This window comes from Gymnodraco acuticeps, unplaced genomic scaffold (genome assembly GCF_902827175.1).
Source record: "Gymnodraco acuticeps unplaced genomic scaffold, fGymAcu1.1, whole genome shotgun sequence".
NCBI classification, from domain to species: Eukaryota; Metazoa; Chordata; class Actinopteri; order Perciformes; family Bathydraconidae; genus Gymnodraco; species Gymnodraco acuticeps.
This window is the reverse complement of record NW_022991385.1, coordinates 180657-203529: the sequence shown is the minus strand read 5'-3', so window position 1 is coordinate 203529 and position 22873 is coordinate 180657. Positions and strand designations below refer to the sequence as shown.

The 22873-nt window shown below is 47.0% G+C and overlaps 1 protein-coding gene across 1 annotated transcript in view; it reads right to left on the bottom strand.

The window, feature by feature from the left end:
* Positions 1 to 4256: 4256 nt before the first annotated feature.
* The window catches only part of prex2 (phosphatidylinositol-3,4,5-trisphosphate-dependent Rac exchange factor 2), a gene marked incomplete at its 3' end in the record, with an annotated part of 94568 nt that continues 75951 nt past the window's right edge, over positions 4257 to 22873 (bottom strand). Inside the window, exons 19-23 of the mRNA XM_034241316.1 lie at positions 21768 to 21853; positions 19279 to 19415; positions 17009 to 17120; positions 15606 to 15790; positions 4257 to 4418 (exon numbers count right to left, since the gene is read on the bottom strand). Coding sequence (XP_034097207.1) covers positions 4257 to 4418; positions 15606 to 15790; positions 17009 to 17120; positions 19279 to 19415; positions 21768 to 21853 — 682 coding nt within the window. The remainder of the gene's footprint in view (positions 4419 to 15605; positions 15791 to 17008; positions 17121 to 19278; positions 19416 to 21767; positions 21854 to 22873) is intronic.

Genomic DNA, 22873 nt, shown 5'->3' with positions numbered 1-22873 from the left:
GGCACTAAACGACTGAGGAAACGATAACGGGTCCCAAGGTGGATAGAACGGCATACGCATCGCTCTGGGGGGTCAAACAGCTCCGTGTGTGCGCCCTATACGATCATGTTCTGATAGTGATTGCGCAATAGCAATAGCCCCGCCTCTCCCCACCTCTGCTGCTCACCTCCGTGTACCCCGCGCCATTGCTGATGTGTTTCGCCACCAACAACAACAACAACAACAACAATGGCGGATCGCAGAGTTGCTATCGTGCTCCGGACGCTACTGACCATGCTACAGTTCTTTGTGCAACATCTACAGCAGACTTACACATGAGGGGGGGGATCTTACTCGCTGCTTTTGTGGATATGTACTGCAGCTTCAGCGATCATGTTCTGATAATGATGAGGCAATAGCCCCGCCTCTCCCCACCTCTGCTGCTCACCCCCGCGTCAAAGTAAACTGCACACTGAATTCAGATTATTTATCTTTCTCTCGATATGGACATAAACGCGAGTGAAGTCTAATCTGACAGGACGGAGACACCTCTCAAACTACCTAGTTATACATATGTTTATTTTTACTGTCGGCCGGGTCACTCATTACTGGATCAGCTGCTGCATGAGACAGACACTGGCGCTGTCCGGAGAGAGGGAGGAAAAAGAGAGGCTCCGTGTATTTGTATTATTATATTATATAGAGTCGTTATTCATTTGTTTTAAAGCTCAATAAATAACAAAGAAGACCTTTGACCGGCACTTTTATAATTTTGTCGGAAGATTTAAACTTTAATACACGTTGACTGGCGAGAAACTCTGCCCGGTTCCCTCGGCCCCCACCGCGGAGAATAAACAGAAGGGCAACCATGACAACCATGCTTCTTCGCTGCTTTTGTGGAGGAAGTTACAGCGCCACGTACAGGCTCCTGCATGTACTGCAGCTTCTCCAGCGGTTGGAGCTAAACAGAGCGGTCTCGTGTGGACAGACACTATCCGGATAACTATTGCGTGTGGACGGAAGCTTGTTTGCGGTTGCGTTAATCCTATGCGTTTAGCCGTTTTCGTCCTCGTGTGGCCGGGGCCTAAGACAAACAAGTCAAAGAAAACAAGACTTTGGTAAGATCCTATATGTTATAACAATCAAACTGATGTTCTCCTTCAGTCAGATATGGTCGATTAGGGTAAAGAGAGAAGCTCTGGAGAAGCCATATGTAATAGTTGTATTTACTTGTGGATAAAATAACCCTAGAACATGTAGAACATGTCTAAATCTGGTGACAAATATTGAAATATACAAGTTTGAAGACAGAGCTTTCGATTAGGAGCTACAGGAGAATTCCTAAACGTTAAGAAAAATAACTTCCACAGCCAAATGAATGCCAGAGTGAGTGAAAGTGAAACAGAAATGATGTCCGTACACACTTTGCGTTTGAGTGGAAGCCTAATTTGTGAGACATGTGGGGAGAGATCTTACTCTCCTTTTACTGGCACTGTGTGGAAAACAAGCCATTTGATGAGACTATTGACAGCTGGGTTTAAAATCAATAATAATCAAAGTGAGGAATAGGAACTGAAATGGAAATTAGAGCCTTCAAAAGTCTGGAAAGATGTGAAGCAGAACATCTGTCATCAACATCCTGTATATGAATATATTCCAGCTGCTAGAAGACAATCATAAACACACATTACTTCACATTTCCTACATTTTAATGTGACAGCTCAAATATTTACCCCCAAAAATACAGATGTGAAACACGTGTGAGAAACTACAACCTGTTTATCATTTAAATAAAATTAAGATGATTTTATAGTCATTTATATCTCCATAATGTATTGAATGTTTATTCCTCACAGGAACATCCAACACACTTTCCTTTATGCCGCTTTAAATCAAGTAAATATTCCTAACTCTCCTCCATCTCCTTAAAACAACACATTGTGTGCGTGCGTGCGTGCGTGTGTGTGTGTGTGTGTCTGCTGTGTTTGCATCACTGCAGAGAGGAAATATTTAGACGTCTGTCATTGAGTGTGTGATCTGGTGTGTGTTACAGCGAGGTGTGTGTGTGACAGGTGTGTGTGATCTGGTGTGTGTTACAGCTGTGTGTGTGTGATCTGGTGTGTGTTACAGCGAGGTGTGTGTGTGACAGGTGTGTGTGATCTGGTGTGTGTTACAGCTGTGTGTGTGTGTCAGCTTCACATCTGTGACCATGAGCCTGGATGTGTTTCTGTGGGTGAGAGAGGAGATCTGACTGAAGGGATTAATCACCGACGCTTTATAAATAGCCTCAGACGGGACTTTTGTTTTGAAGGAACATGGAGGAATTCAGCTCACACTTCCTGTTACAAAGAGACTCCAGCTTTTTGTCACATTTCTCTCAAATTCTCCCCGATTACAATTTCAGCACATTCGTCTGCCTTTTTCAAAAATAAAAGCCCTAAAGTGTTGTTGTAGGCTTAAAGGAAGCCCAGTATGAAGGTTGTTTTCCAAAATAAAAGCCCCATAGAGTAACTGTATCCCTAGTGGAAGCTTAGGATGGCTATTTTTCAAAATAAAAGCCCCATAGAGGAAACATACCCTTGCAGGAAGATAGGAGGCATGTTTTTCAAGTAAAAGCCCCATACGATAGTAACTGTATACTAACAGAAGAATCAGAATGAGGCTTGTTTTTCAAAATAAGAGCTCCACAGTGTAAATGATTAACTATACTATAAGGAATTATCAAGATGAGGCCTATTTTTCAAAATAAAAGTCCCATAGTGAAAATGAATTCTTATAGGAATCTCATATAGAGGTTTGTTTTTCAAAATAAAAGCCCAATGGACTGTTGCAGGGCAGAATTATGCATTCATTTATACAAATGTCTTCAAAAATGTAAATGTATGCCAAAGATTCACCCACGTTCTCGCCATAATAATTCTGTTATTACACACACACACACACACACACACACACACACACACACACACACATCACACACACACACACACACACACACACACACACACACACACACCACACACACACACACACACCACACACACAACACACACACAACACACCACACACACACACACACACACACACACCACACACACACACACACACACACACACACACACACACACACACCACACACACACACACACACCACACACACACCACACACACACACACACACACACACACACACACACACACACACACACACACACACACCACACACACACACACACACACACACACACACCTCTGCCAAAAAACGGTTTATAATCTTAAGTTATGGGAGAAATACAGATTTCATTACAGAAACACGAGCTATTAGAGTCCAGGGCAGGGGTTCCCAACCTTTTCCCCCCTAAATGATTCCTATTGGAAGTTGCGCCCCCCCCCACACACACACACACACAAGGGGGGGGATGCAAGTAACAGCGGTAATTAAAGTTTAAAAGTCTCAAATTAAATTAAAGGACGGCGGAAGTGGAAACAATTCACAAAGGGATTAAACGGTTTAAAACACGTGCTCAAAGTAAGCCGGATTTCGCCGATGTGTTTATGTGGATTCAAAAGTCCTAAATAATCTACAAAATGGAGGAGACCGATCTGATCGGAGCGACTGTGACAAATAATCCATCTGAAACCGGCATGGACAATGACTGTGTTTTAAACATCATTTTAATAATTAATCAATTATTTGTTATGCTTTATTGTAATGTAGAGACAAGGCTTTTAGTGACAATCATGTATTGCGTTACAATTATATGTAAAAAAAATATGATATTTGGCCTCAAATCATCTGAGGGCTGGCGCCCCCCTGCGATCTTTGGGGGGGCCGCCCCCCAGGTTGGGACCCACTGGTCCAGGGGGTTATAATTCATGTATGCATGCATTTTTATAGGGGATCAGAGTAAATCATGCCTACATGTGGGATGATTCAGCGTGATATCAATATTTGAATACAAAATACATTCTTTATATCATTGAATTGTCACCTGGTGCATTGGGTTTCTCTGAGCAGGAATAAAGACATTTCTTCCATAAAGCTGCATCGAAATGCAGGAAATTAAGAGTTCTGACTTCTTTTTTTTGCTGTAAGAAAGTCCTCGACAAACTACTGTCGGTATAAAACCTTCACCCTTGGTCATTGGGGCGTCTAAACGTGTTTGCAATAAGTAGAAGTCCTTCCAAGCTTAATATATGTTTTATAATCAGCTACAAGTGGCCTTACTTGAGCCTCTCTAGCATCCTCTGCTGCAGAGGTGTACAGAAACCTTTACCTTCCTGTAGTTGGTGCTCCTCCGGGCGATGTGCTCCACCCTCTCTGAACACATGGAGCTGAAGCGAATCTGCAGATCTTCGGGCAGAATATCACAGCTGGAGCTCAGCCGGGCGCACATCTGCACCAACGTGTCATCATTACGCGCCAACGCCTCCAGAATCTGAGAAGAGAGAGAGGATAATAATAATACTGATAACAGGGTTCATACACTTTTTCACCAATGACTTTCCATGACTTTCCAGGACTTCTCCAGGACTTCTCCAGGACCTTTACCTAATTTCCCATGCCCAAAGAAATGACGCTTTCTCAGCGTTCCACTGAAAATGGTTTATTTGAACATGGAACAGGAAAATAAGGTCCGGAACATGTTGTGCCGATCTGACAAATCAAACAGTAGGCTTACTAGCTTCTACAGGCTAAAGCAACTCAAATCTCTCACCAGCTAAACACCTCGTTACTATACATACAGTACTTATTATCATTATAGTATTACTATTTCGGCGATTAGATAAAATATAAATTATATTTGATGCAACTTTCGTTACATTTCCATGACTTTTCCAAAACTTGGGGGAAAATATTGTTTCCAGGTCCTGGAATTAGCATTTGGAATTTCCATGACTTCTCCAGGTTTCTAATGACCGTAAGAACCCTGTCATAATAACACACGTTACTCATATAGCACCTTTCATGCTTGACGCAGCCCAAAGTGCTTAATGAATGAGCTCCCATTGACATCAGGACAGCAGAAAGCTTACACACCTTCCAGACTGAAAACTCATCTCTTTCGACTCCACTTCCAGCGATAGAACTATTAACAAAGCACTTATATACTAATAAAGGTCTGGCTTATCTAAAGCCAGTTGAGTAGCACTTGAAATGTTTGGCTCTATGAAACCTGATGTACTTTATGATTCTGTTTTCTTCAAGGTTGTATCTTGTTGGTCGAACGCACTTATTGTAAGTCGCTTTGGATAAAAGCCTCAGCTAAATGTAATGTAATGCAATGCAATGCAATGTAATGTAATGAAATGTAATGTAATGTAATGTAATGTAATGAAATGTAATGTAATGTAATGTAATGTAATGTAATGAAATGTAATGTAATGTAATGTAATGTAATGTAATGTAATGTAATGTAATGTAATGAAATGTAATGTAATGTAATGTAATGTAGTGTAATGTAATGTAATGTAATGTAATGTAATGAAATGTAATGTAATGAAATGTAATGAAATGTAAATGTAATGTAATGTAATGAAATGTAATGTAATGTAATGTAATGTAATGAAATGTAATGTAATGAAATGTAATGTAATGTAATGAAATGTAATGTAATGAAATGTAATGTAATGTAATGTAATGCAATGTAATGCAATGCAATGCAATGCAATGTAATGTAATGTAATGAAATGTAATGTAATGAAATGTAATGTAATGTAATGTAATGAAATGCAATGTAATGCAATGCAATGTAATGCAATGTAATGTAATGTAATGAAATGTAATGTAATGAAATGTAATGTAATGAATTGAAATGTAATGCAATGCAATGTAATGTAATGTAATGAAATGTAATGCAATGCAATGTAATGTAATGTAATGCAATGCAATGCAATGTAATGTAATGTAATGTAATGTAATGCAATGCAATGACAGAAATGACAATAACAAATGAGGAACGTAATTAAAAACAAGACGTAAACAATCACTGAACCATAAAACAATAAAACATGAACCCTGACGCGACTAAAACATTCTAATTACTCCAAATGATAAACCAAATTAAAAAGATACGTCTTTAATTTACTTTTGAAGATTCCAATTGAGGTTGCTGTTCTAAGACCAGCTTGAATGCACTCTAGGAACGTCGAAAGGCAAGTTTATTCATATAGCACTTTTCTGTACGCGGCAATTCAAAGTGCTTTACAAAACAAAAGACTTTTTAGGAATAAATACATTAAAAACACATTATACAATTTTACAACAGGCACTACAAAGCAAAGATAATTAAAATAAACACCACAGGTAAACAATACATGTTTAAAAGGCATACTGTAGTGCGAATATGATCAGCTCAATTAAAAGCAGCCAAAGAGATATGTTTTTAGTCTTGATTTAAAAATAGTAAGCGTTTCTGCGGACGTGCATGTTGGGTAGTTTGTTCCAGAGTGTCGGGCATAACAGCTAAACGCTGTCTCTCCATGTTTTGATTTTACTCTCGGAGCCGATAGCAGACCCGTCCCAGAACACCTGAGGCACCTCGATGGCTCGTAATTATGTAGGAGTTCAACAATATACTTTGGTCCTAAACCATGTAATGATTTAAAAACTAGCAATAGTACTTTAAAATCAATTCTTTGGCCGACTGGAAGCCAGTGTAGAGACTTCAGAACCGGACTGATGTGATCCACTCTGTTAGTGTCAGTGAGGACTCGAGCAGCAGCGTTCTGGATCAGCTGCAGCTTCCTGATAGGTTTGTTAGTGAGACCTGTGAAGACACTATTGCAGTAGTCGAGTCTACTGAAGATAAAAGCATGGACAAGCTTTTCTAAATCCTGCTGTGACATTAGTTTTTTAATCCTCGATATGTTCTTCAGGTGATAGTAGGCAGACCTGATGACTGTTGTAATGTGGCTGTTCAGGTCTGAGTCCATCTCTACACCCAGATGAGTTTATGAGTGGTGTTGTAGTCTGCTGACTGAAGCTCTGCGATTACTTTTAATCGGTCCTTCTTTGCTCCAAAAACAATGATCTCAGTTTTTTGTTTGTTCAGTTGGAGAAAGTGAAATAAAAGTGAGATATCGGAGGACCTGAGTGAGATATCGGAGGACCTGAGTGAGATATCGGAGGACCTGAGTGAGATATCGGAGGACCTGAGTGAGATATCGGAGGACCTGAGTGAGATATCGGAGGACCTGAGTGAGATATCGGAGGACCTGAGTGTCCTGCAGGGTGATCAAATGAGACCGTCTTAAAGATGTTGAGGCAAGGTTATGTAAAGCTTTGTAAATCATTAAAAGCACTTCTGAAGGGAACCAGTGTAGAGATTCCAGCACAGGAGAAATGTGGTCTCTTTTGAAACCCTGTCCGCAGCATTCTGAACTCATTGCAATTTCTTTATGGATGTTTTAAGAAGACGAGGAAACAGAGAATTGCAATAACCCAAGCGACTAGTAATAAAAGCATGTGCAAACATTTCAGCAGCGTTTCAACACAAAGCACGGAGGAAACGCTGCAGGCAGCAATTCCTCTGATATCTATAATGTCCATCCATCTTCTCCCGCTTATCCGTGGTCGGGTCTCGGGGGTAGCAGTTCCAGCAGAGAGCCCCAAACGTTCCTTCCCCCTCATCAACCAGCTCTGACTGGGGGATCCCAAGGCGCTCTCAGGCCAGAGTAGAGATATAATCCCTCCACCTGGTCCTAGGTCTACCCCTTGGTCTCTTCCCAGCTGGACGTGCCTGGAACACCTCCCTAGGGAGGCGCCCAGGTGGCATCCTAACTAGGTGCCCGAACCACCTCAACTGGCTCCTTTCGACGTGAAGGAGGAGCGGCTCAACTCCGAGTCCCTCCCTGATGACTGAACTTCTCACCTTATCCCTAAGGGAGACGCCAGCCACCCTGCGGAGGAAACCCATCTCGACCGCTTGTATCCTTCATCTGGTTCTTTCGGTCATGACCCATCCTTCATCTATCTAAAATGTGCTTTTCATAAATCCACGGAGATCAACAGAGGAAGAAGAAAGAGGAAAGGTCCCCGCAGGAAGTCCCTCATACTCAGTGAGATCTCAGAGGACATGCGGGGCAGGTGTTTGTAATAATAATGACTTCCAGGGAACGACTCGTTTTATTCCTCTGCATGTCGTTAGCTTTCATTTAAGATGAAGGTCTCTGCTAATTCACCACCAAGAGGAGATGTGTGCGGGAAATCCTCTTGATGTTATAAATCAATACTGAAGGCATGTGGACGTGCATTAACACAGTGTGCATGTGGACGTGCATTAACACAGTGTGCATGTGGACGTGCATTAACACAGTGTGCATGTGGACGTGCATTAACACAGTGTGCATGTGGAGTGCATTAACACAGTGTGCATGTGGACGTGCATTAACACAGTGTGCATGTGGACGGGCATTAACACAGTGGGCATGTGGACGTGCATTAACACAGTGTGCATGTGGACGTGCATTAACACAGTGTGCATGTGGAGTGCATTAACACAGTGTGCATGTGGACGTGCATTAACACAGTGTGTGGAAGTGCATTACACAGTGTGCATGTGGACGTGCATTAACACAGTGTGCATGTGGACGTGCATTAACACAGTGTGCATGTGGACGTGCATTAACACAGTGTGCATGTGGACGTGCATTAACACAGTGTGCATGTGGACGTGCATTAACACAGTGTGCATGTGGACGTGCATTAACACAGTGTGCATGTGGACGTGCATTAACACAGTGTGCATGTGGAGTGCATTAACACAGTGTGCATGTGGACGTGCATTAACACAGTGTGCATGTGGACGTGCATTAACACAGTGTGCATGTGGACGTGCATTAACACAGTGTGCATGTGGACGTGCATTAACACAGTGTGCATGTGGACGTGCATTAACACAGTGTGCATGTGGAGTGCATTAACACAGTGTGCATGTGGAGTGCATTAACACAGTGTGCATGTGGACGTGCATTAACACAGTGTGCATGTGGAGTGCATTAACACAGTGTGCATTGGAGTGCATTAACACAGTGTGCATGTGGACGTGCATTAACACAGTGTGCATGTGGACGTGCATTAACAACAGTGTGCATGTGGACGTGCATTAACACAGTGTGCATGTGGACGTGCATTACACAGTGTGCATGTGGACGTGCATTAACACAGTGTGCATGTGGACGTGCATTAACACAGTGTGCATGTGGACGTGCATTAACACAGTGTGCATGTGGACGTGCATTAACACAGTGTGCATGTGGACGTGATTGTTGTGGGATTCAAAGATTAAAAAGCGTTTAAAATGCCATGAAAAAGCACTGTTAATAAATCAGTTATTAATGAGACTACATTAAGGATTTGTGTGGTATTTAAACGTAAAGAAATGTGCTTTAAAACTTGAGGAAAATGCCATAAAAAGTAATAAATTATTTCCTATTTTGTTTTATGTTTGCTGGAAATAAACGTTGAAAAGCAACCAAAACGTCCAGTGGATTTTGTACTGCGAGTCTGACACTGCTTCCCAGGCTCTACACGTGGCCAAGAACAACCACTTTTGAGGTATCGAGTTACAAGACAAACTTTTTGGGATTTTGGCCACAACACATGCATTTCCTAACATTCGGTCTATACGCTGCAAATGTATTATCTCTTGGATTTCCACACGGCATCTATTGCACGTCTGTCCGTCCTGGGAGAGGGATCCCTCCTCTGTTGCTCTCCCTGAGGTTTCTCCCATGTTCCCTTTAAACTGTGGGTTTTCTCCGGAAGTGTTTCCTTGTACGATGTGAGGGTCTAAGGACAGAGGGTCTAAGGACAGAGGGTCTAAGGACAGAGGGTCTGAGGACAGAGGGTCTGAGGACAGGAGGGTCTAAGGACAGAGGGTCTGAGGACAGAGGGTCTGAGGACAGAGGGTCTAAGGACAGAGGGTCTAAGGACAGAGGGTCTGAGGACAGAGGGTCTGAGGACAGAGGGTCTGAGGACAGAGGGTCTAAGGACAGAGGGTCTGAGGACAGAGGGTCTGAGGACAGAGGGTCTAAGGACAGAGGTCTGAGCCAGAGGGTCTGAGGACAGAGGGTCCTGAAGGACAGAGGGTCCTGAGGACAGAGGGTCTGAGGACAGAGGGTCTGAGGGACAGAGGGATACTGAGGACAGAGGGTCTGCGGTCTAAGGACAGAGGGTCTGAGGACAGAGGGCTGAGGACAGAGGGTCTGAGGACAGAGGGTCTAGGACAGAGGGGTCTGAGGACAGAGGGTCTAAGGACAGAGGGTCTGAGGACAGAGGGTCTAAGGACAGAAGGGTCTGAGGACAGAGTGTCTGAGGACAGAGGGTCTGAGGACAGAGGGTCATAAGGACAGAGGGTCTGAGGGACGAGAGGGATCTGAGGACAGGAGGGTCTGAGGACAGAGGGTCTGAGGACAGAGGGTCTAGGAAGAGGTATGAGGACAGGGCTCTGAGGACAGAGGGTATGAGGGGACAGAGGGTCTGAGGAAGAGGGTCTAAGGACAGAGGGTCTAAGGCAGAGGGTCTGAGGACAGAGGGTCCTAAGGGGACAGAGGCAGAGGGTCTCGAGGACAGAGGGTTGGGACAGAGGGTCTCTGAGGACAGAGGGTCTTAGGACAGAGGGTCTAGGACAGAGGGTCTAAGGACAGAGGGTCTGAGGACAGAGGGTCTGAGGACAGAGGGGTCTGAGGACAGAGGGTCTGAAGGACAGAGGGTCTGAGGACAGAGGGTCTAAGGACAGAGGGTCTAGGACCAGAGGGTCTGGAGGACAGAGGGTCTGAGGACAGAGGGTCTAAGGACAGAGGGGTCTAAGGACGAGGTCTAAGGACAGAGGGTCTGAGGGTCTGAGGACCAGAGGGTCTAAGGACAGAGGGTCTAAGGACAGAGGGTCTGAGGACAGAGGGTCTAAGGACAGAGGGTCTGAGGGACAGACAGGGTCTGAGGACAGAGGGTCTGAGGACAGAGGGTCTGAGGACAGAGGGTCTGAGGACAGAGGGGTCTAAGGACAGAGGGGTCTAAGGACAGAGGGTCTGAGGACAGAGGGTCTGAGGACAGAGGGTCTAAGGACAGAGGGTCTGAGGACAGAGGGTCTAAGGACAGAGGGTCTGAGGACAGAGGGTCTGAGGACAGAGGGTCTAAGGACAGAGGGTCTGAGGACAGAGGGTCTAAGGACAGAGGGTCTGAGGACAGAGGGTCTAAGGACAGAGGGTCTAAGGACAGAGGGTCTGAGGACAGAGGCTCTGAGGACAGAGGGTCTGAGGACAGAGGGTCTGAGGACAGAGGGTCTAAGGACAGAGGGTCCTAAGGACAGAGGGTCTGAGGACAGAGGGTCTAAGGACAGAGGGTCTGAGGACAGAGGGTCTGAGGACAGAGGGTCTAAGGACAGAGGGTCTAAGGACAGAGGGTCTAAGGACAGAGGGTCTGAGGACAGAGGGTCTGAGGACAGAGGGTCTGAGGACAGAGGGTCTAAGGACAGAGGGTCTGAGGACAGAGGGTCTAAGGACAGAGGGTCTGAGGACAAGAGGGTCTGAGGACAGAGGGTCTGAGGACAGAGGGTCTAAGGACAGAGGGCTTCTAAGGACAGAGGGTCTGAGGGTTCTGAAGGACCAGAGGGTCTAAGGACAGAGGGGTCTAAGGGACAGAGGGTCTGAGGACAGAGGGTCCTAAGGACAGAGGGTCTGAGGACAGAGGGTCTAAGGACAGAGGGTCTGAGGACAGGGGTCTAAGGACAGAGGGTCTGAGGACAGAGGGTCTGAGGACAGAGGGTCTAAGGACAGAGGGTCTAAGGGACAGAGGGTCTGAGGACAGAGGGTCTGAGGACGAGGGTCTGAGGACAGAGGGTCTAAGGACAGAGGGTCTGAAGGACAGAGGGTCTATAGGACAGAGGGTCCTGAGGACAGAGGTCCTGAGACAGAGGTCTGAGGACAGAGGGTCTGAGGACAGAGGGTCTAAGGACAGAGGGTCTGAGGACAGAGGGTCTGAGGACAGAGGGTCTAAGGACAGAGGGTCTAAGGACAGAGGGTCTGAGGACAGAGGGTCTGAGGACAGAGGGTCTGAGGACAGAGGGTCTGAGGACAGAGGGTCTAAGGACAGAGGGGTCTGAGGACAGAGGGGTCTGAGGACAGAGGGTCTGAGGACAGAGGGTCTAAGGACAGAGGGTCTGAGGACAGAGGGTCTAAGGACAGAGGGTCTGAGGACAGAGGGTCTGAGGACAGAGGGTCTGAGGACAGAGGGTCTGAGGACAGAGGGTCTCTAAGGACAGAGGGTCTGAGGACAGAGGGTCTAAGGACAGAGGGTCTGAGGACAGAGGGTCTAGGACAGAGGGTCTAAAGGACAGAGGGTCTGAGGACAGAGGGTCTGAGGACAGAGGGTCTGAGGACAGAGGGTCTGAGGACAGAGGGTCTAAGGACAGAGGGTCTAAGGAGAGAGGGTCTGAGGACAGAGGTCTGAGGACAGAGGGTCTAAGGACAGAGGGTCTAAGGACAGAGGGTCTAAGGACAGAGGGTCTGAGGACAGAGGGTCTGAGGACAGAGGGTCTGAGGACAGAGGTCTGAGGGTCTGATGACATAGGGTCTAAGGCAGAGGGTCTGAGGACAGAGGGTCTGAGGACAGAGGGTCTGAGGACAGAGGGTCTGAGGACAGAGGGTCTAAGGACAGAGGGTCTGAGGACAGAGGGTCTAAGGACAGAGGGTCCTGAGGAAGAGGGTCTGAAGGACAGAGGGTCTAAGACAGAGGGTCTAAGGACAGAGGGTCTAAGGACAGAGGGTCTGAGGACAGAGGGTCCTAAGGACAGAGGGTCTGAGGACAGAGGGTCTAAGGACAGAGGGGTCTGAGGGACGAGGGTCTAAGGACATAGGGTCTGAGGACAGAGGTCTGAGGACAGAGGGTCTAAGGACAGAGGGTCTAAGGACAGAGGGTCTGAGGACAGAGGGTCTGAGGACAGAGGGTCTAGGACAGAGGGGTCTAAGGGACAGAGGGTCTGAGGACAGAGGGTCTGAGGACAGAGGGTCTAAGGACAGAGGGTCTAAGGACAGAGGGTCTGAGGACAGAGGTCTGAGGACAGAGGGTCTAAGGACAGAGGGTCTAGGACAGAGGGTCTGAGGACAGAGGGTCTAAGGACAGAGGGTCCTGATACAGGGGTCTAGAGGACAGAGGGTCTGAGGACAGAGGGTCTAAGGACAGAGGGTCTGAAGGACAGAGGGTCTAAGGACAGAGGGTCTGAGGACAGGGGTCTGAGGACAGAGGGGTCTAAGGACAGAGGGTCGAAGGACAGAAGGGGTCTAAGGACAGAGGGTCTGAGGACAGAGGGTCTTACGGACAGGAGGGTCTAAGGGACAGAGGGGTCTGAGGACAGAGGAGGCCTGAGGACAGAGGGTCTGAGGGACAGAGGGTCTTTTGAGGACGAGGGGTTCCTAAGGACAGAGGGTCTGAGGACAGAGGGTCATGAGGACCAGAGTCTGAGGTCTAAGGACAGAGGGGTCCTGAGGGACAGAGGGTCTGAGGACAGAGGGGTCTAAGGGACAAGAGGGTCTAAGGACAGAGGGTCTAAGGCAGAGGGTCTGAGGACGAGGGTCTGAGGACAGAGGGTCTAGAGGACACGAGGGTCTAGGGACAGAGGGTCTGAGGAAAGGGTCTCTGAGGGACAGAGGGTCTGAGGGTCTGAGACGAGGGTCTAGGACAGAGGGTCTAAGGACAGAGGGTCTGAGGACAGAGGGTCTAAGGACAGAGGGTCTGAGGACAGAGGGTCTAAGGGACAGAGGGTCTGAGGACAGAGGGTCTAAGGACAGATGGTCTAGGACAGAGGGTCTGAGGACAGAGGGTCTGAGGACAGAAGGGTCTAAGGACAGAGGGTCTGAGGACAGAGGGTCTAAGGACAGAGGGTCTAAGGACAGAGGGGTCTGAGGACAGAGGGTCGAAGGGACAGAGGGTCTAGAGGACAGAGGGTCTAAGGACAGAGGTCTGAGGACAGAGGGTCTGAGGACAGAGGGTCTAAGGACAGAGGGTCTGAGGACAGAGGGTCTAAGGACAGAGGTCTGAGGACAGAGGGTCTAAGGACAGAGGGTCTGAAGGACAGAGGGTCTAAGGACAGAGGGTCTGAGGACAGAGGGTCTAGAGGACAGAGGGTCTGAAGGACAGAGGGTCTGAGGACAGAGGGTCCTAAGGACAGAGGGTCTGAGGACAGAGGGTCTAAGGACAGAGGGTCTGAGGACAAGGGTTAGGACAGAGGTCTAAGGACAGAGGGTCTGAGGACAGAGGCTCTGAGGACAGAGGGTCTGAGGACAGAGGGTCTGAGGACAGAGGGTCTAAGGACAGAGGGTCTAAGGACAGAGGGTCTGAGGACAGAGGGTCTAAGGACAGAGGGTCTGAGGACAGAGGGTCTGAGGACAGAGGGTCTAAGGACAGAGGGTCTAAGGACAGAGGGTCTGAGGACAGAGGGTCTGAGGACAGAGGGTCTGAGGACAGAGGGTCTAAGGACAGAGGGTCTGAGGACAGAGGGTCTAAGGACAGAGGGTCTGAGGACAGAGGGTCTGAGGACAGAGGGTCTGAGGACAGAGGGTCTGAGGACAGAGGGTCTAAGGACAGAGGGTCTAAGGACAGAGGGTCTGAGGGTCTGAGGACAGAGGGCTAAGGACAGAGGGTCTAAGGACAGAGGGTCTGAGGACAGAGGGTCTAAGGACAGAGGGTCTGAGGACAGAGGGTCTAAGGACAGAGGGTCTGAGGACAGAGGGTCTAAGGACAGAGGGTCTAAGGACAGAGGGTCTGAGGACAGAGGCTCTGAGGACAGAGGGTCTGAGGACAGAGGGTCTGAGGACAGAGGGTCTAAGGACAGAGGGTCTAAGGACAGAGGGTCTGAGGACAGAGGGTCTAAGGACAGAGGGTCTGAGGACAGAGGGTCTGAGGACAGAGGGTCTAAGGACAGAGGGTCTAAGGACAGAGGGTCTGAGGACAGAGGGTCGAGGACAGAGGGTCTAAGGACAGAGGGTCTGAGGACAGAGGGTCTAAGGACAGAGGGTCTAAGGACAGAGGGTCTAAGGACAGAGGGTCTGAGGACAGAGGGTCTAAGGTCAGAGGGTCTGAGGACAGAGGGTCTAAGGACAGAGGGTGTCATATTGTCATACTGATATTCTGTACAAACTGTGATATTGGGCTCTAAATAAACATTGATGGATTGATTGCAGTGAGAATCAGATTTATTTCTTATTCTAATGAAATGAATGAAAGTATTATTATCTGTATTGTTTTGTTGTAATGTTATTTGACGTTGGAGGATTTAATGTACCAGAAGATGCTCAATAAATAATATTAAATAAAGTATGAATACATTTCCAATCCACCTGAATAGCAAGATAAAGAATAACAACGAGATTTCATTTTTAAAAACCTTGTAAAAGTCTTGTTTGTCCACATGTTGAAGTACAAATGTAGTTACCTTTAAGACCTTTTTAAATATACAATCAAATACCAGTAACTATGCCACAAGAAGCACCGGTTTTATTTACGTTTATTTTATTTAAATAACGATAATACTGGGTGTCCTACTCGCCGCGGCAGCGCGTTAACCAGCTGCTGCTGCCGGGCGTTCTTTCGTCTGGGTCTAAATGAGAGACGTCGTTGGACGCGTTACCTTGGCAGTGAGGCTGAAGAAGCCTTTTGGCTCCACCATCTTCTCCAGAACGTGGCACTTGATCCCGGCCGTGCTGTCGTACTCGTACATCACTCCGTACTCCAGCTGCACGTTGTCCACCGTCAGACTCACGTGGTCCTTCTTCCCGTCAATAATCGCTATCGTGTTGAACTTATCCATCACCTCTGAAGGATGCAGAAACACACAGAGGATGTCAGAGGGGTTTGGAGTCCCCTGAGGTCCCTTTGTGTTCAGAGTGAAGACATTTAAACCCACCAGGAAGGACACATGACTCCCTACAAACTAAAGAGATGATCCTTTGGCATCTGTTTGAAAGCAGAGGGGTGAAAACTAGTAAGATTTAAACTCAAGAATTGGAACATCACATTAAATGTTTCCTCAATGCACACGCACCTAAATGATGACCTGGTAAGGTTCTGTAATACATGAGGAACGACCACAAAGTGTGTGCCTCCTCTGCACCGTAGGGGGTCTGCAGTGTGTGTGTGTGTGTGTGTGTGTGTGTGTGTGTGTGTGTGTGTGTGTGCCTCCTCTCTGCACCGTAGGGGGTCTGCAGTGTGTGTGTGTGCGCCTCCTCTCTGCACCATAGGGGGTCTGCAGTGTGTGTGTGTGTGTGTGTGTGTGTGTGTGTGTGTGTGTGTGTGTGTGTGTGTGTGCCTCCTCTCTGCACCGTAGGGGGTCTGCAGTGTGTGTGTGTGTGTGCGCCTCCTCTCTGCACCATAGGGGGTCTGCAGTGTGTGTGTGTGTGTGTGTGTGTGTGTGTGTGTGTGCCTCCTCTCTGCACCGTAGGGGGTCTGCAGTGTGTGTGTGTGTGTGTGTGTGTGTGTGTGTGTGTGTGTGTGTGTGTGTGTGTGTGTGTGTGTGTGTGTGTGCCTCCTCTCTGCACCGTAGGGGGTCTGCAGTTCAGAGGAAGACCCTCCACATGATGAGCACTTCCCACAGCATTACGATAACTAGCGCTTTGATAACGCGACGACTTAACGGGCCAATAAATCCTGAAGGGAACACTTTCCTGTGAGGAGCCATAAATCAGAAGTGTGTGTGTGTGTGTGTGTGTGTGTGTGTGTGTGTGTGTGTGTGTGTGTGTGTGTGTGTGTGTGTGTGTGTGTGTGTGTGTGTGTGTGTGTGTGTGGTAACTTCTCACACTAACACACTCCAGATGAGTCTCACTTGTGTTCCCGCGAACATGCCTGCATTTCATCCACACACACCTCCAGAGCAATTACTTCACCCAGATTCTAGGGGTGTTACCTGTGTGTGTGTGTGTGTGTGTGTGTGTGTGTTGTGTGTGTGTGTGTGTGTGTGTGTGTGTGTGTGTGTGTGTGTGTTGTGTGTGTGTGTGTGTGTGTGTGTGTGTGTGTGTGTGTGTGTGTGTGTGTCACCTTCCACTTTGCACTGGAATCCCTCTCCACTCTCCTCAGCTCTCTGGTCTGGTTTCTGGTTCTCCTCCTGAGCGCTCTCACTGTTGTTGTAAACCCACTTTATGGCCTCTTGCTGCAGGGATTCAAACGTTTGATTACAAATATTTCAGAACTTTAGCAAAAAAAAAGACCGGCTTTGTGTCAGTGCTTATTTTCATTTTAAGAGACAATGGGAAATATTCAAACAAATATTGAGGATTTCTTTTGAGAAAAACTGTAATTTTCAAGTTTGTTTTGTCTCTTCAATTGCAAAATCAAGATATATGTGTGTGTGTGTGTGTGTGTGTGTGTGTGTGTGTGTGTGTGTGTGTGTGTGTGTGTGTGTGTGTGTGTGTGTGTGTGTGTGTGTGTGTGTGTGTGTGTGTGTGTGTGTGTGTGTGTGTGTGTGTGTGTGTGTGTGTGTGTGTGTGTGTGTGGCAGATGATCAGATATGGAGGCACAGTTGGGTTGGCAGAACACACGGTGAAAATCCTTCACAGACATATGGAAACACAGGAAACAATACCATCTACACACACACTGCAGTGAGCCAGAGTGTGTGTGTGTGTATGTGTTTGTCCTTTCCCCCATGAACACCGAGCCCACAGCAGGTTTCTGCCAAGGCTGCCTGCTGTGCCTGTGGTCTTCGAGCTAACACACACACACACACACACACACATAGGGTGGTTTCTCTCTGTGTCACACACACATACTGGATGTACAGCAGTTCTGCAGTAGTGTTAACTCCCTGAAGCTCTTTATTAAACCTGGAGTCCCCACGGTGTTCAATTATGGTGACACACACACACACGAAGGTAAATGGGAGGTTGGAGGTGTGTGTGTGTGTGTGTGAAGTGTTTTCTCACGGTATAAACTAGTGGAGGGTTGCGTTCCAATAGTCCATTTAGCTTAGGAACCTTCCTGACGGAGTGAAATGACCCGGAAGTCCCTCAGTGGCAGCCATGATAAGTGCTGATTCTCTAGATGAAAGGAAAGGAGGTTTCAAACTTCCTTTATAACCTCCTTTAGCTTAGGAACCACTGGACCTCCCTCACCGAAAGGAGAGGAGAAAATGCTGCCCCACAATGCATTGCAGCCGCAGCATTTGCCGTCACTCAACAGTCGGCCGTTCACGGAAACAACCGATTATGACGGAGAAATGATATCATGAAAGTTACGGTGCTCATTAAGCTAAACGTATGTGGTAAGTTGCCAAAGTGCTTTGTTCTGAACGTTCATCAGTATTATAATCAAAGAGAGAAATATGAACGTTAGTTTTTACTGAAATGATCAAATAAAGTCAACATCTCTCAGTCTTTACTGAGCTGTGGGGTTTGTTCAACTTTTTAAAGATGTTTGAATGGTGATATACACAGTGATAGATGTTAAGGACTAACGTTTATAATAAATACATCTGTATTGATTTAAGATCTTTTCATCAATCATACGTATTGGGATCATTTGTATTAATGAGGACCGGAGGGAGAGGGGGACGAGCAGAAGCTTCACTTTCCTTTTTATTTCAGTTCCAGCTTTGGTCCTGAAGAATCTGTTTCTCTGTTGTCCACGTTCATAAAGCATAAAGCAACAGCGTCAGAGCACAGAGTCTCTAGATGAGTTCACAGGAGTCCCTCGTTCTTATTGAACATCCATGTTGTAGTCCGCTGTATAGAGAACTGTAGTCTCCATAGTTTCCCCACAGCAGCAGACGCTCATTCAGGACGTCCGCTGGCGCATCAGAAACACGTGGGAGAGTGAAAGTGCAGTCGATTCTCTAAAGTACCGCGGTCTCTTCTCCTAAGTCCTTTTGAAGTCTCCTATCCACTATCCCTTAACCCCGTGACGTTTCACTCAGAGGTCAAGGAATAGACGTTAGGAGCTGATTTTTGGATTATCGGAACGCAACCCTCGTTTCCGCTCTTTCTCAACGTACACACTTCCCTGCACTAACCCCTTCAAAATAAAGGACCAGTGGATTTACTGTGTCCTTACAGTAAGCTCAGGAGGCCAGCTTTTCAAAATAAAAGCCCCATAGTTCCTTACAGGAAACACTGTCCAGTATACAGAGGTCAATTGAGACTTCTTCAGAATAAAAGAGTTAGTCTACTATTACAGGAAGGTCCAGACAAAGCCCTTTTCTTCAGAACAAAAGACCCATGGAGTAACTGTATCGGTTACTGATACCTTTGTGTTTCTAAAAATTACAAATGGTATTTATAAAGAATTGATTTGCAGATTGTTCTCCCTCTCACCTGTGTGGGTCGGCGGTACTTCCTGCAGGCGGTGACGTGAGCGATGACGCTGGCGTGGCTTTCTTTACTCACATTGATGCCGTTCACTTTGATGATACACTGACCGGGGTGGAGGCCGGCAACAGCTGCTACTGTACCTACACACACACACACACACACACACACACACACACACACACACACACACACACACACACACGTACGTTAGCAGACAAACACGCCTATAAAGAACCATGCAGGTGAAACAAACACCAGAAACATATGTTAGCGTCCGTGTTCATTAGCGTGAAGCAGATTTGTGTTTTATTTGTATTTGTAAAACATGCCTCGATGAACACACCGTACCCGACAAGGAGCAGGGAGAAGACACTAATCTTAAGTGATAAACAAATGGTCTGTCCTTCATATGTTCTGATTCACAGCCACTCATAACAGCATCGTGGGAAAATGACTGATGATCGAACCACATTGAACAACAACAGGCTTCTGGGGACTAGAAAATACATCGCATTTTTCCACTTCCTGTACCCAAAAATGTCTTCAACAACATTCCTTTTTCGTCGTTGTGTGTACACGTGTGTTTCCTGTTTGGGCGGCTCAGAGGAGGAAGTTGTTTATCCGTTAGACGACGTCCTGTCGCAGAGATTCAGACTTCACTTCAAGGTTTACAGCGAGCAGGAGGAAGTGCGTTACGGACTAAATATTCCTCCCGTTTGTTTTCACAACTCCTTCAACACACTCCATGCATTCCTCACACGGAGATATGCAGCATATACACTCCTCAGCTGGTCATTGGTCCTTTTCTTTAAGTGTTTCAAAAGTGCAGTTTTAAGCCTCTCAAGTCTCTCATATTTCACACACATTAAAAGAAATATATGTATTTGGAGTGACGAAACAAGACATTTGAAGACATCAGCTTGGACTTTGAGTCACCTATTTCAATATTTCGGGTGAAAGCATTTTAAAAGAAGCACCTGAATGCATCACTGCACGAGGTCGCTGCTCTCCGAGTGGATTTATAATTAGCAGTGAAACTCCTCATGTGTGTCTGTTGTTGTTTACCTTTCACAGACTCTCAAATCCCATTGGACCAGAGAGATGCTGCCTTCAGGGACCAAAGCAACACCAAATCCCATTGGACCAGAGAGATGCTGCCTTCAGGGACCAAAGCAACACCAAATCCCATTGGACCAGAGAGATGCTGCCTTCAGGGACCAAAGCAACACCAAATCCCATTGGACCAGAGAGATGCTGCCTTCAGGGACCAAAGCAACACCAAATCCCATTGGACCAGAGAGATGCTGCCTTCAGGGACCAAAGCAACACCAAATCCCATTGGACCAGAGAGATGCTGCCTTCAGGGGACCAAAGCAACACCAAATCCCATTGGACCAGAGAGATGCTGCCTTCAGGGACCAAAGCAACACCAAATCCCATTGGGACCAGAGAGATGCTGCCTTCAGGGACCAAAGCAACACCAAATCCCATTGGACCAGAGAGATGCTGCCTTCAGGGACCAAAGCAACACCAAATCCCATTGGACCAGAGAGATGCTGCCTTCAGGGACCAAAGCAACACCAAATCCCATTGGACCAGAGAGATGCTGCCTTCAGGGACCAAAGCAACACCAAATCCCATTGGACCAGAGAGATGCTGCCTTCAGGGACCAAAGCAACACCAAATCCCATTGGACCAGAGAGATGCTGCCTTCAGGGACCAAAGCAACACCAAATCCCATTGGACCAGAGAGATGCTGCCTTCAGGGACCAAAGCAACACCAAATCCCATTGGACCAGAGAGATGCTGCCTTCAGGGACCAAAGCAACACCAAATCCCATTGGACCAGAGAGATGCTGCCTTCAGGGACCAAAGCAACACCAAATCCCTGCAGGACTGGTATTAAAACCAGTAACATCTCCCAGTGCCTCTGATTGCTATTAGACACATCTGACATCATGATACACACACACACACACACACACACACACACACACACCCACACACACACACACACACACACACACACACACACACACACACACACACACACACACACACACACACACACACACACACACACACACACACACACACACACACACACACACACACACACACACACACACACACACACACACACACACACCACACACACACACACACACACACACACACACACACCACACACACACACACACACACACACACACACACACACCACACACACACACACACACACACACACACACACACACCACACACACACACACACACACACACACCACCGCTAGCAGAAACATGTGAGCAGGCACGTGGAAATGATTCTAAAGTGTTTTAGCCACACGGAGAGCATAAGCAGGTGGAATCTGACTCTTGAGGCCAAGTCACACACACCAGGACTATAGCATCTGCTCTCCAGCTGTGAAGCACAACACAAGGGCGGAGCGGAGTTTTCCTGATGACTCAGCGTAAAGGTGGAGACCTCTCACCTCTGCCGACGGCGTGCACCACTGACGGGCCGAAGCCTCGGATCTGGAAACCCAGACCATCGGCCGAGTCCGGGATCTTCACCGTCCTGAGAGGAGGAGGAGGAGGAGGAGGAGAGGAGGAGGAGGAGGAGGAGGAGGAGGAGGAGGAGGAGGAGGAGGAGGAGGAGGAGGAGGAGGAGGAGGAGGAGGAGGACTCTTTAAAATACCTCTTGGATCGTACCTTTACTCATAGATAGAGGTGGAATGGATAGTTTGACATGAGGTTGTTTGAGGTTATTCTCCATAGTTGCAAAAAAACAACTTTCTTTTAGTTAGCAATAGATCTAAATGTGTCAATAGATCTAAATGTGTCAATAGATCTAAATGTGTCAATAGATCTAAATGTGTCATTGCATTTTATCATTTATTCTAACAATCAGCTGGTCATTAATGGCGCATTTCCACTGCAGCGGGTAGCCCCGTTTAAGCGTCCTTAATCGTCCTCAAGCGGCCAGGCCAGTTTTTGGTGGCCTTTCCATATAGCGTAGCGCCGGCTAGCGGGTACTTTTTCCCTCTTTTCTTACGTCACTTTTACTAGTGACGTCAACACTCTCGACTGCTGATTGGTCAGAGAGAATCGTCACAAGATCGTGCGCGAGATCATCCCTAGCGTCGCAATATATATCTAGAAGCAAGCTTGCAGCATTTTTGTAAACGGAGGAGCTACAAAAATGGCAACGTCAAAGAAAAGCACGCCGTGGTCGACCGAGGAGGTGACGACGTTCCTACATCTCATTGGGGATGATCAAATCCAGCGGGAGCTCGACGGGAGCCCTGCCTACACTGCGTTGCTATAGTAACTACCCCAGGTCCTCAACTGTAATGAAATGCGCCACGGCCTCGGACGGCCAGCGAGGCAGCCCGAGGCCTGAGCGAGGACGCTTAAACGGGGCGACCCCGCTGCAGTGGAAATCTGCCATTAGTCATTTTCTTTATGCAGAAATGTTTTAAAAATGCAATTTCAAGCCTCTATATTCTGGATAATTTACACCTTGGACTTTTGAGTCACTGGGATGCACATCATTCAATATGTTCTAACATTTGACGCTACGTTGTTTGAGTCAATG